At 37.7% G+C, this 17,613-nt stretch overlaps 2 protein-coding genes across 2 annotated transcripts; both read left to right on the top strand.

The window, feature by feature from the left end:
* The first annotated feature begins 851 nt into the window (after positions 1-851).
* LOC109238346 (nucleobase-ascorbate transporter 12) lies at positions 852-11,162 on the top strand. Its single transcript, XM_019404779.1, has 10 exons — positions 852-1,755; positions 2,451-2,548; positions 2,659-2,829; positions 3,465-3,565; positions 5,781-5,916; positions 6,131-6,181; positions 6,266-6,553; positions 7,743-7,977; positions 10,101-10,387; positions 10,465-11,162. The coding sequence occupies exons 1-10, from the start codon at positions 1,215-1,217 to the stop codon at positions 10,684-10,686; spliced, it is 2,130 nt and encodes a 709-aa protein (XP_019260324.1). The 5' UTR covers positions 852-1,214; the 3' UTR covers positions 10,687-11,162.
* Positions 11,163-13,129: 1,967 nt separating this feature from the next.
* Positions 13,130-17,353, top strand: LOC109238345. Its single transcript, XM_019404778.1, has one exon. The coding sequence runs from the start codon at positions 13,245-13,247 to the stop codon at positions 17,214-17,216; it is 3,972 nt and encodes a 1,323-aa protein (XP_019260323.1). The 5' UTR covers positions 13,130-13,244; the 3' UTR covers positions 17,217-17,353.
* Positions 17,354-17,613: the final 260 nt, after the last annotated feature.

Genomic DNA, 17,613 nt, shown 5'->3' with positions numbered 1-17,613 from the left:
ATATAATTTAATTCAAATCTTTAAAAAAAATGGTTAAAAGAAGGCCAAATACATATACAACCCACTTAACTTGACACCATTTTTCATTTTGGCATTCTATCTCTACCTTGTTTTATTTTGGCCCTCCAACTCTGTTTTCTATGTTCCATTTTGGCGCTCTAACTCTATTTCTTATGTTCCACTTTAACACAAAAGTTGAAATCAGTGCAAAAAATATAGCATGTGTGTATACACAAATATGAGGTGTAATAGATATCCAATTAAATGTTGCCACCTGGTTTTTTCATCCATGTCAAACGGATCAATACTAAAATACCTGAACCCGACCATATTTTTTGTGGGCTTATTTCATCTAAACGGGCCAGGTATAAAATCGACAGATGGAAGCTTTGGAACTTAGAGAATGAAGATGGGGCAAAAGTGGATGAAAAAATACGTTCAGGTTCGGGTATTTTAGTATTGACCCATTTGACATGGATGAAAAAAATAGGTGACAAAATTTAATTGGATATTTATTACACTTTATATTTGTGTATAAACACGTGCTATATTTTTTGAACTAGTTTCAACTTTTGTGTTAAAGTGAAACACAAGAAATAGAAATGAAGGCCAAAATAAAACATATAAAATAGAATTGGAGGGCAAAAACGAAACGAAAAATAGAGTGCCAAAATGAAGAATGATGCCAAGTTGAATGGGTCATATATGTATTTCGCCTTAAAAGAAAGGGATAAGGGGTGACATCATATTTCCTGAGAAGAAAAAGAAACGCGGTTCCCCCTCCACCAAACCACACGCTGTCGTTTTATCACTTATTAGTTGTCTCTCTAATTCTCCCCCCTTTTGCTTCTCTCTCTCTCTCTATTGTCGTCTTGTGTGCCTCTCACTCTCTCACTCTTTCTTCCCTCTCTCTCTACTAGCTTAGCTCCAGCGAACTACAATTTTCACTCTTTCATTTCTCTACTCTCCCTTTCTCTCTCACACACTAACACCCATACTGTGTGAACTTACCATTTCATACTCCCCCGAAAGATAAAGTTCATTGCTTTACGTGTTTTTTTTAATCTGTTCTTGAAAGTATCAAACTGACCCGCTTGAAAAACCCTAACAAAAATCAGATCCAACTCACGTTTTAGACACCCATTTCTCTAAAAACTCATTCTTGGTTAGTTTAGTAGCTTAAAAAGGTATGCATTCGTAGGGCTAGTTTACAAATGGCTAGCTCCGACCCGAATAAGAAACCACGACCCGGTCCATGGCCACCCGCACCGGAATCTGCTGCAATGCCGCCTTCTTCTTGGGCTAAAAAAACTGGGTTTCGCCCCAAATTCTCTGGTGAGACTAATGCTAGTGATTCTGGGCAAATTGGGTTACAACAACCACAGTCTTCTCAGCCGACCCGGAGGAGAGATTCCGACCCGAATTTGGATCTTGAAGCGGGTCGAGCTAGGCCTCCTAGACAGGATAAAGCTAATGGGGAACCCACAAGTGAAAAAGATAAGTCTGTGAGGAAAAGGAGAGACTCTGATGGTGGTGGTGGTGGGGTGAATAAGAGTACTAATGGACAAGCAGCTGGTACTACCACTGCTACTGCTGAGCCAGCTGCTGCAACTACTACGGTTCAGCAGACGGCTCGAAGAGCTTCGAGGAATGATGAGGCTGTGGATGTGTTGCCACAAACAGTTGATGATGATGATGGTTTTATGTCTAGGCATTCTCATATGAAATATGAGCTTAGAGATACTCCTGGTCTTGGTGAGACCTTATGCTTCATTATCTTATTTGAATTGTGCCGGTGTGTCCGGCTAGCTTGCGCTCACCTCGACTAGTACACCTCGCAGCAGCCTACATTGCAACTGAATTATTATTTGAATATGTTAGTTACATGGGCATTGAGGATTCATATAGTCGACCCCAACTAATTTCACCGAATTTTAAGTTGAATATGTTAGTTACATGGACATTGATATGGCCGACCCCACTTGTTTGGGATTGAGACGTAGTAGTAGTTGTTGTATGCTAGTTTATCCAGAAAAAGCTACACATGTTTCACTGAATTGCTTGTTAATTGGATAATGAGTTGCTATGTGTTTGTGTTTTGGTATTTTTTATGTTTTGAGCATGTAACTGGAGTATTGAGTCTTGCTAAATGTGATTAGGTTGAACTTGAGATGAGTTACACCTGTTCATGTACAAAGTTTTAATCTTTTAGCTAATTGAAAAAGCTATGTGGCATTTTTCACTGAATTGCTTGTTGATAGGATAATGAGTTTTTATTTGTTTGTGTTTTGAAATTTTTCCCGCTTTGAGCAATGAGCATGTAACTGCAGTATTGGCTATTGTTTAATGTGATTAGGTCGAATATGAGATGAGATACACCTGTTAGTGTGAAAAAGATTTTATCTTTTAGTCTAACTGTGAGATTATTGATGTGTGTTCATATGTTGCAGTTCCTATCGGACTCTATGGATTTCAACATTATCTTTCTATGTTGGGATCATTGATACTAATTCCTCTGGTGATAGTTCCAGCAATGGGTGGTGACCATGTGAGTACTTTACATTATTTTTGTTCTTATTGTGTTCAATACAGTATTAGTTTTGCTTTATTTCTGTATTTATTTAACTGATGTGAACTGATAAAAGTTAGTACTTATAGGAGGATACATCAAATGTCGTCTCCACTGTGCTCTTTGTCTCAGGAGTGACAACGCTGTTGCACACGTCATTTGGCTCGAGATTGCCTCTAATTCAGGGCCCTTCGTTTGTATATCTTGCTCCTGTACTTGCAATAATTCACTCCCCAGAGTTCTTAGGATTGAATGGAAATGTATGTTTCAACACTCCTTTTTGCTATGTTATTGAGTAGTATTTTACAAGGGTCCATGTGTATATGTGGTTCTGGCATCCCACAGAATCTTGTTGAGTAGCGAAAACATTCCTCTTCCATCTAAAATGAAGTATGCTTCTTTAAATGTTGAATTTGTGGTACAGTACTGTACTTACTAAATGATGCGCTTTATTGACCTTTAGCAGCGTACCTTTTTCTGTCTGTAATGAATCGTCATACAATGACGTGTGTGGCTTCAAAGTACCTTATAAGTCAAGCAGTGTTTATTTATTTGGATGCAGCTCTTACAATAGTTTTTTTTTTCTTTTTAGGAAAGGGAAAATCTTTTTAGAGAGATCTTACATGAGTACTCTATTTTTCTTCAAGAAGCCAATATGAATCATTGTTAACTTGCAAAGCATCTTGTTAGACAGAGTTTGATTTCTCTCACTTTTATTTTTTGCTTTCCATATCTCTCTCTTGCTTTCAGTCTTTGCTAAAAGAAGCTTGGTCGTTTGCTTTGATTCTTGCCCCATCGCTGAATTTAACTATAGCACTAATTATTGATCGTTCAGTTGTCTTGTAAGTAGTTATTTATGTCTAAACATTGTAATAAGAAGGTTTCCAACCTGCAGAATTTCAAGCATATCATGAAGGAGTTGCAGGGAGCTATAATAATTTCTTCAGCTTTTCAAGCAATGCTTGGATACAGTGGGATGATGTCAGTACTTTTGAGGTAAGAAATTCTCGACCGACATTTTTTAATGTTTTCTTCTCTGTTCTCATGCTATGCTGCCGATTCATGCTTTCTTAGTTGTGCAGCTGATATCTGGAACGTCATGTGGATTCTAATAAAAATGAGTAGTAAAAGAAAATAGCAATGTCTCGACTGTCTTATGATGCTATATGATGTTAGGGGAAATGTAGCTTTAGTTTTAATTGACTACAATTGAGACTGATCCTTTGGGTGTTAACTGAGTGACAATCATCTTAACATCTTTAGCGGGTCTTGTATTTTAGATTGGCTAGCCGCTTATTTCCTGTGGAGGTAATTCCTTCACCTCCCCCCGTTTCGTTTCTACCTTCTTAGCCATTATATGTATACCATGGTTATGAGGGGCCCATTTTAGTTTGACAGGTCCTATATCATTTTTTTTTGGAGAAGGATCATTCTTGTTTAGTTGCCTCTCAAGCTGCTGTCTTTTTTACAGTGTCTGTATGTAGGATTCTTAAAGGAGCGGCATATTATCTATTCAATTAGGGGTTTTCTCACGAATGAGGATCCATAAAGTAATGACATTGTTGTGATGTTACTTGGCTTCAAAACTGAAGGAGGATTAGCTGATCCAAACACATTTTCCTGTTACAGAAATGTTCAAAATATTAAAAGCTCAAGGACCATAACAGTCTTTGGTGCAAAGTGGTTGAATTGAATTGAACATGCTAATGGAACTGTCACTATCATATTTTTTAGTTGATTCTCAATTTTGTACCTATTGTGATGGTGTGCTATCATTAATAAAGCTTCTAGAAACTCTGTGCCATGATTAAGAATGTGGTTCAACTATCATATGAAAAGATTAAGTAGTCCAAGTTTCAAAAAGTTAAAGGTTCTGTTAAAATAGTATTGCCTCTATGCCCCGAATGAACTGCTGCACATTTCTTTTTTACCGGATAAGGAAGAAGCTTTATTGACAGAAATGGCATCGTGTTTAGGGTTCAAAGTTTAAACCCTGAAGTAGTAAAAAATGCTACTGGAGGATTTGGGGACCATATGTAAGTTCTGCCTCCCTCCTGTTTTACTATGACATAGTTTGACACTTTGACTTTTGAGTTTAGCAAGTTGAGCATCTATGAGTGTAGAAGTTTGTGATTTGGTGCATCAGAAAATGAGACTAAAGACATCAGAACAGTATTAGGAGGAAAAAGAGAGGATACAACGATAATTATGCCTCAGTCCAAAACAAGTTGGGCCAGCTATATGAATTCTCACTGACCACTTTACTCCATTTAAATGATTTCATGCCAATATTATGCAAATTCAAATAAAACGTATTAGAAATTGATATGTTTTCAAGATTAAACTACCTGTTGAACGCATATGACCTATAGTAAAAGTGCTTAAGTTTGAAACGTATTCTCAAATCGCCTATATCTTTTTCTTCCATTGTGCCCTATCTTTTGCTAAGTGAAAGACAAGTCTGCATGGATCCCCAAGATTTGTTGGTCCTTCAAGACAACTTCCTTCCATGTGATTCTAGGTCTACCTTGTCCTCTTTTAGCACTTACGTTCACCATGGTTTCACAGTTCACACCTACAAATCGGTGCATCTGGAGGTCGACACAAAACATGACCGAACCATGTCAAGCGACCTTCTCTCATTTTCCTCGATGTGTGCTACTTGAACGATTGAATCTTCTCCTGAAAAAGGAGAAAAGACGATATAAGCAATCTCACTAGATCCACACACTTGCTTTATTCAAATCTTTTTGTTAAACACAATGGATACATAAGCTTTTGTAGGGAAATTGAAGCAAATATAGTTGGCTAATTAGATCTATTTTGACAGCCTTAAAGAGTTATCATTTTTTATACCTATCAATTACTTATATATATATATATATATATATATATATATATATATATATATATATATATAGATACAGTGTCTGTGTGTGTTTGTATCCAAAATAACAATTAAAAATATTCTGTTCTATAAATGTCTGGAAGAAAGTTTTACTTCCACATGTGGTCTTCTGTTTCTTTTGCTCCTCCCTTTGTCATTACAGTTTTTCTCTGGATTTTTTAGGTATAGGTCTTAAATTTGTTCTATAGTGGCTATTTTATTTTTAACTGTAAGCATCCTGCTTCTATTCTTTGGTCAATGTTCTTATTGTTGCATGGTGTGCACATCCAAATCCAAACATTCTTTTGCCCTTTTCTGGTCCAGGTTGATCAATCCTGTGGTTGTGGCTCCTACTGTTGCAGCTGTTGGACTTTCCTTCTACAGTTATGGTTTCCCACAAGTTGGTACATGTCTTGAAATTGGTGCAGTGCAGATATTGTTGGTTGTTATATTCTCTCTTGTAAGTTTTCCACAAGTTCTTGTTTACTTTTTTTCCCATATCATGTAAGACAACTGAAATGCCTGATTTTGAGCTTATCTGCCACTTTCTTGTATTTGTTCACTCTGTTCACGTAATTTTCCTTTATTTTTCTGCCCGGCTATATCATATTAACATTTTTTTGCAAGTATATGATGTCTAACTTCTTCTATGAAAATCTTTTCTTGTGGTGCAGTACCTTCGTAAGATATCTGTTCTTGGTCATCGTGTGTTTCTCATCTACGCGGTAAATCTGTGGTTTAATTTTATCTTGTATTCTTTTTCTGTTAGCTCGCCGTCCTCTGACCTGTGCATTCATGTTCATGTGCAGGTTCCATTGGGTCTAGCAATAACATGGCTTGTCGCTTTCCTCCTGACTTCAGCGGGAGCATATAGCTACAAAGGCTGTGATGTGAATATACCAGTATCAAATATAATATCCGACCACTGCAGAAAGAATATCTCTAGGATGAAGCACTGTCGTGTTGATACTTCTCACGCATTAAGATCAGCTCCATGGTTTAGATTCCCTTATCCGTTGCAATGGGGTACGCCTGTCTTCCACTGGAAAATGGCTCTAGTAATGTGTGTGGTGTCAATAATCTCATCCGTGGATTCGGTGAGTTGTTTCCCGGTTGAATTTTAATTTTTCTTATCTCTGTAATAAATTACTCCTAAAATATTGCTCTTTCAGTAGTATCATCTTGCGAGCTGATGCTAAATATTAAGAGCTGTCTAGCATTATAAATATAGACTGTTACGTGGTGTAATCTCAACTCATCCGAGTCACTCTCCCTTGAGCCAACTCAAGGAAAATATATTGGTCAACCAGGCATTCCACTCTTCAGAAAAGTCATTTGAAAAGTAAGACCTTTACTGAAGCTGAAGCCACACAGCTATCCAACTATCAATGCGGACTTGTAGGAAATCTGTGCATCTTGTCAGCCTTGTAGTATATTCTACCTTGCCTCAGCCAGTGACCTTTACACGAACGGAAAAAACAAAACACCCTTAGCTATGCTTGGTTTTAGTTGGGTAAAAACCTTTTGTAAGGTTGATTCTCAAAACTAAGTTCCTCTTGTCTAAGAAGTAACTGTCATTGTTATTTCAATGCACTTTATCCTCTATTCTAAAAGGACTTCAGCAAGGCTCAGGTTATTTTATAGTCTTTCTAACTTTGTTCTAGTGAATTTTCAAAATGGTAGAGTCTGCATTCAGCTTAACTTAGAATGATGTTCATGTAACATAAAAGGGCAGCCCGGTGCACTAAGCTCCCGCTATGCGCGGGGTCCGGGGAAGGGCCGGACCACAAGGGTCTGTCGTACGCAACCTTACCCTGCATTTCTGCAAGAGGCTGTTTCCTCGGCTCGAACCCGTGACCTCCTGGTCACATGGCAACAACTTTACCCGTTACGCCAAGGCTCTCCTTCAAAAGATTGAAATGATTCACGTAACATGTTAAGAGTAATTCTGGGTCCATTATATGTCACAGGTTGTGTTTTGGCGGTTACTAGTTTGGTCTGCTCTGTAGATAAACGGATGTTAATCACATGGATATTCTTTCTGGTCTTTGTAGCATCGACTTTTGGAACCCGCACAAAATGAAAGTTGCACTTCATTTGCAAAGTTTTACATGAAAACCCCTTAAGATAAATTATACCAGGCATCCTTTTAAGAAAACATTTTTACCATACCGCTTGGTTTAATATTTCTCTTCTCAAATATTGGATGGTATACAGAATGCATTTTTCTTCTTATGTTATGGTGTTGATCTATCATTTGGCTTCTAACGTCTTGTCAACTCTTAGGTTGGTTCATATCATGCATCATCATTGTTGGTTGCATCCAGACCTCCAACACCAGGTGTTTTAAGTCGAGGAATTGGTCTTGAAGGTCTTTGTAGCCTCTTGGCTGGTCTATGGGGCACCGGAACTGGATCTGCAACTTTAACTGAAAATGTGCACACGATTGCTGTTACCAAAATGGGAAGCCGCAGAGCGATCGAGTTGGGGGCATGTGTTTTAATTGTCCTGTCCCTTATAGGTATGCTTTTTAAGGTGACCTTATGAATTTATAAAATTTGAATAGATATCCCTCACGGGTAGGCATCGCAAGTGCCTTTCCCATAACCGTTCGCAGTTGTGCAACTCCCAAGAGCAAAACTTTGTTTCATGTATATACGTACATTACTGGTACTGATTTTGTGCTTGGATGAGGGTGTTTGAGGAGGGGGGGGGGGGGGGAGCCTTCAGTAAACCTTCATGATTCCACAATCTCTATGTTCTACTTTGTGATGTTTGTTCTTTGAGTACGAAGATAGACTATTTTGTCTATATATCCTTAGTTTTTATAAAGCTTTTTTCTTTTCCCTCCTGGCCACAACCCACAAGTACCCTTGGATTCTGATTAGACTAGTTTTTTTTTTTTTTTTTTCCTATTTCTTGTTCTTTTTTGAAAAAGTCTACTTTATATTGGCTTCTTGAATGCAATGATATTGTTCTTTTAGATAAGATATCAATTTTCATATTAGAAAATTCATCGCCGAGATAGCCAATTAGCAACTGCTTTATTAATTTGTTAATGAGATGATTCTCTTGGACCATATAATGAAGAGAAAATGGGACATATATACTGGATGGTTTAAGATATGTTTCATGATCTGTGCCGATTTGAGAAACGTTTGGATGTTACTTTTGCATCTCATACATCTAGGCCCCTCTCATACGTCATGTCCGAATGAGCATAACACTATTAAAAGGTGATGAATTTTCCAGAGTAACTTCTACTTGTTACTTGATATATTTCTGAGTGCTTGGAAATAGCAACACTATCCCCCCCCCCCCTTAACTTTTTGTGTTTGTGGACTTAACTCACCTAAACTTTCGACAGCCTTGTCAAGGTTATGGAGTAAACCGAATCAGTTAGTCTGTTCCCTAAAGATAAGAATCGACTGGTGCTATGTTCACTTCTCCCTCTGAGAACACCACACTTGGACCAAAGTAACTTTCCCAACCAGGATATGTGACAGAAAATTGGGAAAAAGATACGAGAAGAAAAAGATAGTTTTGAAAGCAAAAATGGGAAATTAGGCTGCATTATTTTCGACCCCTGTTTGTTTGTCATTATGCAAAAGGAATGTGATGAAGAAAATACGAAAGAACAGAAATTAAAGTTGGGGGGAGGGAGGGGGGCTTCCGACCAGTTTAGAAATTCTGAAAAACCTAACCATTTCACTTTAGTCAACCTTGAGGAGGTTTTCTTTATTTTCAAAGGTCAGAGGCATTATGATAGGCTGGAAGGGGCAATTTGTATTCAGTTAAATTCTTAAATGGCGGGAGAGGACTAGAATTGTCAAGAGTACTTCTCTTTTTCTTCTTGATTATCTAGATCGACCTGATTATGTCAACTAAGGAGAACAAGTTGAACACTTCTGTCATGATTCATTGTCCTATGAGTTGCTGAGGGGTCCCCCCCACCCACCTCCCACACACACACACGCACATCTTACAGAATTGTGAAGAGAATTATGTTTATAACAATAATAAGGAAGATTCGAAAGAAATTCGGGGCAGACCCATACTCCCCCGAGAATCAAACAGTTTGGTTTAATGGTAATGGAAGTACATAGCCAGGATTTGTGTAGGCGAACATCGAAACCCGTGGAAACTACGCTTGGTGTTTAAGTGTGTGGGTGGGGGGTAGTCCATATTCCCCTAATTCTCGTACCTTTACACCAACAGGGGCTGGGCCAGCTAAGCCACAGGGGATTTCTTGGTTTCCAAAAAGGAAGATTCAAAAGATAAGAATATCCTCAACTTTTATCAAAAAAATCCTTTTTGGCAAGTGTTTGTTCAGGTCATTACGAATGCTGAAGCAGCAGCAGCTTTGTTGGTTAGGGTTGGATTACCCTTTAGGTTTCATTAGTAGTCTTGACTATCAAAAGCTATTTACTGTGACATTTATAAAGAACAACAAATAATTAGATTCCATCATAGGGCTATTTGTCTTAAAGATCGCAGATCGGAATTGCGGATATCCTATGTATTTCACTATTACCCTTGAATAGTCATGTACTGGTGTGATTGATACATACTGGTATATTGAGTCGCCTATTTGTCATAGCAACATAATGGTAACCATGCACCTTTCTTCTGACATGCAAACAGGTAAAGTAGGAGGCTTTATTGCGTCAATACCGGATGTCATGGTTGCAGCCCTATTATGCTTTATGTGGGCAATGCTTACCGCCCTGGGCTTGTCAAATTTGCGCTATAGTGAAGCGGGAAGCTCAAGGAACATTATCATAGTTGGCTTGTCTTTGTTCCTATCTCTTTCTATAGCAGCCTACTTCCAGCAGTATGGCATCTCTCCAAACAGCAACTTGCCCGTTCCGAGTTATTTTCAACCATATGTCGTGGCATCTCATGGTCCAATCCGCACCAAATTTGGAGGGGTATGTATCTTCAACATATCATATAAACTAAAGTTCTCTTGAATCTGTCCTGACTCACAAAAATATTTCTCTTGCAGCTTAACTACCTTTTGAATACATTGTTATCACTTCACATGGTGATTGCATTCCTGGTAGCTGTGATCCTCGACAACACTGTACCAGGCAGTCGCCAAGAGCGTGGCGTGTATGTTTGGTCTGAACCCGAGACAGCAAAAAGGGAGCCTGCTGTAGCCAAAGACTATGAGTTGCCGTTCAGAGTTGGCAAAATCTTCAGATGGGTGAAATGGGTTGGATTATAAGGCTGGGGTGATGGTATGGTTCGTTGCTCAAGTGTTAGGTAGCAGCATTTTTTTCAAGCTCGTCTTGTGGGAAAAATCAGTATGACATCGAAAAAGAGCATATCACATTCATGGGACGCAACGCGTAATTATGACACCTCCACATGATGTGAGTTTATGGGACAGTAGGTCTTATAGAGAGGAGATACTTGTGTACATTTGAGGACTGGGGCCATCTTCTGTAATATGATGTTGTATAATCTGTATTTAGTTTAGTTGAAATGTCCAGGTGGACCTATTTCCCTGTTTTGATCTTTTTGTTTTTCCTTTCTTTTTTGCTCCCACTTTGTTACATTTCTGCGAGTTGAGAGATTTGTCTTTGGTTAATTCAGCTATCTGAACTTGAAAGGGAATTCATTTGGAGCTATGTATGTACTACCACACGAAATTAATATTATTCTTTTTGTTACACTTGTCAGCTGAACTAAAAAACATTATATTAAGTTGTCATCGAGAGGTGCTCGTGTTTTTGTCTCTCTTTTTATTGTTCTTTGGGTTCTATTTACATTTCTGCTAATTGAGAAGTTTATCTTGGTTAAGTCTGCTATATGGGCTTGAAAGAGGGTTAATTTGGAGTAATGTATGTATCTCATGTAAAAATTTAGGGCGTCTTCCATTTAACCTATACCCACTTTAACTTGTACCTACTTTTTAAATAACTTCATACATCTTTCTCCTTCTCCTCCTTCTTCTTCTTCGGGTGACTATGATTTTATATGGTCGTTGTGAATATATTTTAATGTAGTTTATGATGTTTTACAATGGTGAGCTGTTACGACGTTTTATTTTTTACTATTGCTTAGGGTTTCTTCTTATTTTTCTTAATTGCAAAATGGGTTCATTTAAATTTTCGCTTTAGGCCACACGTAGTGTTGAGCCGCCTCTGTTCATAACATTAATCATAAGGGTTTTTCTCTAATCACACTTAACCAAATATTTTTTGTTATATTTTGAATTATGAATTATTATAATTTATAGTATTGTAATGTAGTTTTTGATGTATCATTTTTATTTTAAGAATAACAAAGAATCGGTATTCAAATTCATTAAGAAAAATTAATGGATGGACGCTCACACTGCAAACTCCATCGTATAAAATGGAATGAATACTCTATAAGTAAAACTCATCATTTAGGCTCAGGTACTATCTAAATTAGCAATTAACTTAAAAAAATTTGTACTCCATATGTTAACAGCTTGTTTGGATGATTGTTAGCTATTGTATTGTATTGCATTGTTATCCCAAAACAATGTTTGTATAAAATTGATTGTATCGTATTGTTAAATTCATTGTTCCAAAACAATCAAAAGCCCCATTTTCTAAAATAACCGATTCGGTGTGGTGTGATTGTTTCCTATTTTCTTTTTCAGTTATGTCCTTATTACTCCATAATTCTATTTTATTCTTTATTTTTTTTTAACTGTTTTTAAACTCCAAATCTCTAACTTATTGACCTACTTTGTCTACGTCCATCTTTTCTAGAGTTGGTTTGTTGTCGTTCTTTTCATCCAAATTTCTGTTCGTTTCTTTATCTCTTTCCATCGTTTTAGATTTTTTTTTTTTTGCTAATGATAGTAAACTTTTTTCTATAAGTTTTTGCTCTTGTTTCCAAGATGATAATTGGTGATAAATTAGTAGAAAGAGGTTTTCTTAAATTATTTTTATAATAATCTTGATAAATTTTATTTAAAATAATTGAGGGTATTTTAGTAAACTTATCAGTTACAGTACAGTACGATACAGTTAAACCAAACAACAAAAATGTTATTTAAGAACATCAAATGATACAATCTATCCAAACGTAGTATCCATAAAATGATACAGTACAATACAATACAAATTATAAAACGATGGTAACAATAATCCAAACATAATGTAAGATAATAATTAAATTATAATAATATAAAATTAATATATTAAAAACACAATACATGTATGATGCGAAATTACTTATATTTTGTGAAGGTGGAAAAACGGACAAAAATCATATATTTAATATTGTTTACTAGTATATATGTTATGGAATATCGTAACTCCCCAATGTCTACATTAATTAGAATAAGATATTTCTTCCGTTACAAGTGAAAGAATATTGAATATAATTTTTAAAGAAACCTATTCCTATTTTAAGAATGTTTACAAGTAAAATGAATTGAATATAACTTTAAGGAAACCTATTCCTATTTTAAAAATGATTACAAGTAAAAGGAATATCGGATATAATTTTAAGAAAACCTATTCCTAATTTAAAAATGTTTACAAGTAAAATGAATATTGAATAGTATAATTTTAAGGAAACCGATTCCTATTTTAAAAATGTTTACAAGTAAAATGAATATTTAAATTTTAAGGAAACCGTTTCCTATATTAAAAAGGTTTATACGTAGAACGAATTTTAAGGGAGCACGTTGCCCACTCCCCCTATTATATATTGCCGAGTATAGACCTATTTCTTTCTCAATCAATTTTCCACTTTTGTTTACTCTGACCACAGTTGTAGGGTTTTGTTTGACTTATAATGTCTGTAATGGAGAAGTTAGGGGAAGCGATGCAACAAAATGAGGAGAAGAAGAATAGTTTAAGGAAATCAATTTTGACGTTAATGTTGGAATGGAGGGACTTTGAGAAGGACTTGAATGTATCCACCACCTGTTTGAAAGAATGCTTCAACGAACTCGAAGCCAAAGAGAAGCACTTGACTTCAGTTCAAGAGTCAGTAACGGATAGTTCTAAGGAACTTGATTCGATTAGGGAATCCATTGAGAAGAGACGAGAGGAAGTTGAGAAGAAAAAGGAAGAGTTTTGTGCATACCGCGAAGGGGAAATTAGGAATCTTGAATGCAAGTGGAGGGATTTGAATTTGGCCAGAAAAGGGTTTGATGAGGTTGTGAAATTGAGAGAGGAAAAGTTGAATGAGCAGGAGAAGATGGTGGAACGCTTTTGGGAGGAAATTGAATTTGAGCGCAAGCAGCTTGAGGATCTTAGGGAGTTTGTAGAGAATAGGTTTAAGGAGGTTAGTATGAAGGAGAAGGAGTTTGAGGAGCGTTCCAAGGAATTCGATAAGATTCAGAGCTGGATTCGTGAAGAAACAGATGCCCTTGAGTTGAAAGAGAGAAAATTCGAGGAACGAGTGGTAGAATTTGAAGTTAAGGAAAAGATTTTGCTGTCGATGAAGGAGGAGTTTGAGGAGCAGTCAAAGGAATTCAGCAAGACTCAAAGCAGGATTCGTGAAGAAACAGATGCCCTTGAGTTGAAAGAGAGAAAATTCGACGAACGAGTGGAAGAATTCGAAAGTAAAGAAAAGATTTTGCAGTCGATAGAGAAGGAAATAGAAACTAAAGGAAGGGGCTTGGATTCTGCGAGGAAAGAACTTATGGTAAAGGAAAATTGTTTGGACAATGTGAAGAAAGAACTAAGGGTGAAGGAAACTAAGTTAGATTATGTGAAAAGGGAACTTAGACATAAGGAACATAACCTGGATTTCATCCGAAAGAAACTTAGGGAGAAGGAAACTACCTTGGATTCAGTGGCAAATGAACTCCGAGGTAAGGTTAACAACTTGGATTCGGTGAAGAAGCAACTTAGAATCATGGAAGACCACCTTTCCTCAGTGAAGAAGGAACTCGAGCTCAAGGACAAGAGTTTGGATACAACTAAAAAGAAACTTGAACTCCAGGAGCAGGAGTTAACTTCATTCAAGGAACAAAGAGAGGAACTCATTGAAGGGCGGTTTAAAGTGCTTGAAAAGAAAGAGAAGCAGCTGGAAACTGTTTGTAATGCTCGTGTGAAGTCCGAGCCTACTGATTATGCAGAAGTGGATAGAGTTGGTGCTACCACTACTAAGTCTGCTGAAATAAGATTTTTTGTTACAATGGATGGGAAGAGTTTACAGATATACCTGAATGAGCGCGAGAGGGAGCTGGATTCTATGTCTGATGAAGTTTTTAAAGCTCTTCAATTGTCTCCGAACCCTGGTCAACTGGTGCTTGATGCAATGGAAGGGTTCTATCCTCCCCACTTGAGGAAGGAAGAAACAGAGTTCGAGGCCAGTGTTGCTAGGCGGAGTTGCATTCTTCTATTAGAGCAGTTGATTAGAGTCTCACCGAAGATTCAACCCATTGTGCGGGAAGCAGCAATGGAACTTGCGAGAGCGTGGAAGGTTAAAATGAGGGCAACAACTGGGAATCAATTAGAGATCTTGGGCTTCATGTACCTATTGGCTTCTTACAGTCTGGTTTCTGCCTTTGATGCGGATGAGCTTATGAGCCTGCTAACTATTGTTGTTGAGCACAACAAGTCAAAAGACTTGTGTCATCTTCTTGGTTTCACAGAGAAGATTTCTTGTTTCATCCAGAATCTCATAGCCAAGCAACAGAATCTTGAAGCTGTTAAATTTGCTTTTGCTTTTGAGCTTGTGGACCGTTTCCCACCAATACCTATTCTGAAAGATTATGTGAAACATGTTATGTGGATTTCGGAGACTGTCCGTAGTAGAGAAACGTGCTCAATCGAAGAAAAGATTGAAGCCATTGAACAGAGTGTAGCTTCTATTAGAGCTGTTATCGGATCCATTTTGGATTACAAGCTTCAATCTCAATACCCACTTGCTCAGCTTGAAGAGTGTATAGAATCTCTCACAAGGCTGAAGGCAGATGCAACCACATCATCTGTCAATTCTGAGGCTCAAAAGCCACAGCAGAGTCAGGTGAAACAGATAGCATCAACTTGTCCATCTCTTCTCACTGATACGAGGGCCCTCAGCTCTACTTCATCCTCTGAAACGGCCTCCACTTGCAAGTTAGGTCATTCTGATGCTTTCGCTGCCATCCTTGTGGGCATGGGAGGTAAGAATTTGCAGGCTTTTTTAAATGATCATTGTCAAGAGCTCGAGTTGTTGCGCGTTGAAGTCTCTACAGCTCTTAAACTATCAACTGACTCGGGGATGCTTGTGCTGGAAGCACTTGGAGGATTTTATCCTCAAAAACCTCATAAAGAAAAGATTGAATGTAATCGTAGTATTATCAGGAAAAGTTGTATCCTTTTATTGGAACAATTGATTAGAATCTCTCCAGATATTACACCAAAGGCTAAGTTAGAAGCGAGCAAGCTTGCATCTGACTGGAAAGCAAAGATGATAGATGAAAGAGAAAACCATCTGGCTATCTTGGGTTTTCTGCTTCTAGTAGGTGCCTACAGCTTGGCCTCTGCCTTTGATAAAAATGAGCTGAAGAGTTTGTGTCGCACTGTAGCACAACATGCGAATGTAATTCAGATTTGTCATGTACTTGGTATTTCTCACTCTAATGGTGAACCTCTTTCCAACAATTCGGAAAGGAGAATCAAGGGTCAGCATTTAATATCTGGTTGTGCTTCGAGTGTTGTCCACGCCGCATCAGATCCCGCAAAAATTGTCTTGGATGCATTGAGGAAGTGCTATTCTGCAGAACGGGAGAAGTCAAAAAATGAACTTACCAAAAAAAGAAAAAGGGATAAGTGCAAAAAGTTTTTATCAGTTATGACTAGGTTCCCTGATTTGTTGGAACAGCTGAGAGAAGTTTCTCCAGAAATAAGACCTCAGGTTAAAACTGAGGCTACTGAGTTTGCAGTTGAGTGGCGAGCAACATTGATTGGATCATGGGAGGCCATAGGCTTTTTGCACCTTTTAGCTACTTTTGAACTGTCATCCTCTTTTGATTCAGATGACCTTATAGGTTTCTTGAAGATTGTTCAGCATACCAGCAAGGTAATGGATCTGGTCAGAATCCTCGGGTTAGCTGATAAGATTCCATGCTTTATCGAAAATCTTATCAGGAAAAGGCAATCGCTGCTGGCAATCAAATACATCTATGAGTTTGAACTCGTTGACTCGTTTCCACCTGTTCCGCTCCTGAAGAACTATGTTCAGGGCTCAATAGTGCTAGCCAAACAAATACGTTCTGATGGTAACGATTCTCGTCAAGCCCAAGAAAAGGCTATATTTTATGAACTATCTGCACTGAGAGCTGCAGTTAACCGCATTGTGTTGCACAACCTTCAATCAGAATACTCACCTGACCAACTTAGAGCACGTATTGCCGAACTTGAAAGAGAGAGGGCAAACTTAAGTGTCCCAGAAAAACATCCAGGCTTTGCTGCTAAGTTCCAATGTGATGGGAGAAGCGGAGGAACTCAATGTGAGCCGATTTCTCAAGGGCAAAAAACTGTCACCAAAAAGAATCTTGCCTCATCTAATGAGGGTGTTTCTATCCAGCAGTCCCGACGAAAACGACGGAAAATGAAGCGCCTTTTACCCCTGCAGACAAAAGATGCTAACAGTAGCACTCCCCCTAATTTACAGCTGCACCATAGCCAATTCATGCAACATAACAGATCAGATGCTGCCGCAGGAGGGATATTCAGGAATTATTCTGGTTGTCATGACCATTTCATGGTTGCTTCAGGTGTGCCACTACCCTTGTTGCCACGGACAAATCCCTTTTACCATCAGTAAAATTCCCTTCCACCTAGTATTGTATATCCCAGTTATTTTTCTTAGCACATGTGAGCTTGGAAACTTGTATATATTTATTTATGTACACATATTTAAGTTTTTGCGTGTTGATAAGGACCTTGGAATGAATGTGTTTATATTGATGCAAAAGTAACTCAAGCAAATCATTTCATGGCTTTGTAAACATAAAGCACCAAGTTCGATTGGGGCAGACAACACAAGATACTTTTGCCCTATAGGTGTGTAAGAGTATTCCCCACAAAAGCCAGCTCCATAAACAGTTTCAAGTGTCACGTATTAAAACGTACAACAGTATTTGAAATTTGATCACAAGATCAATGCTTTCGTTTTAATAGTCTTTGTTTACAAGCTGTATAGTGTGAAATAACAAATAATT

Source organism: Nicotiana attenuata, unplaced genomic scaffold, assembly GCF_001879085.1.
Source record: "Nicotiana attenuata strain UT unplaced genomic scaffold, NIATTr2, whole genome shotgun sequence".
NCBI classification, from domain to species: Eukaryota; Viridiplantae; Streptophyta; class Magnoliopsida; order Solanales; family Solanaceae; genus Nicotiana; species Nicotiana attenuata.
Note: the sequence above shows the minus strand (reverse complement) of the source record. Positions and strands in the feature narration are given on the sequence as shown.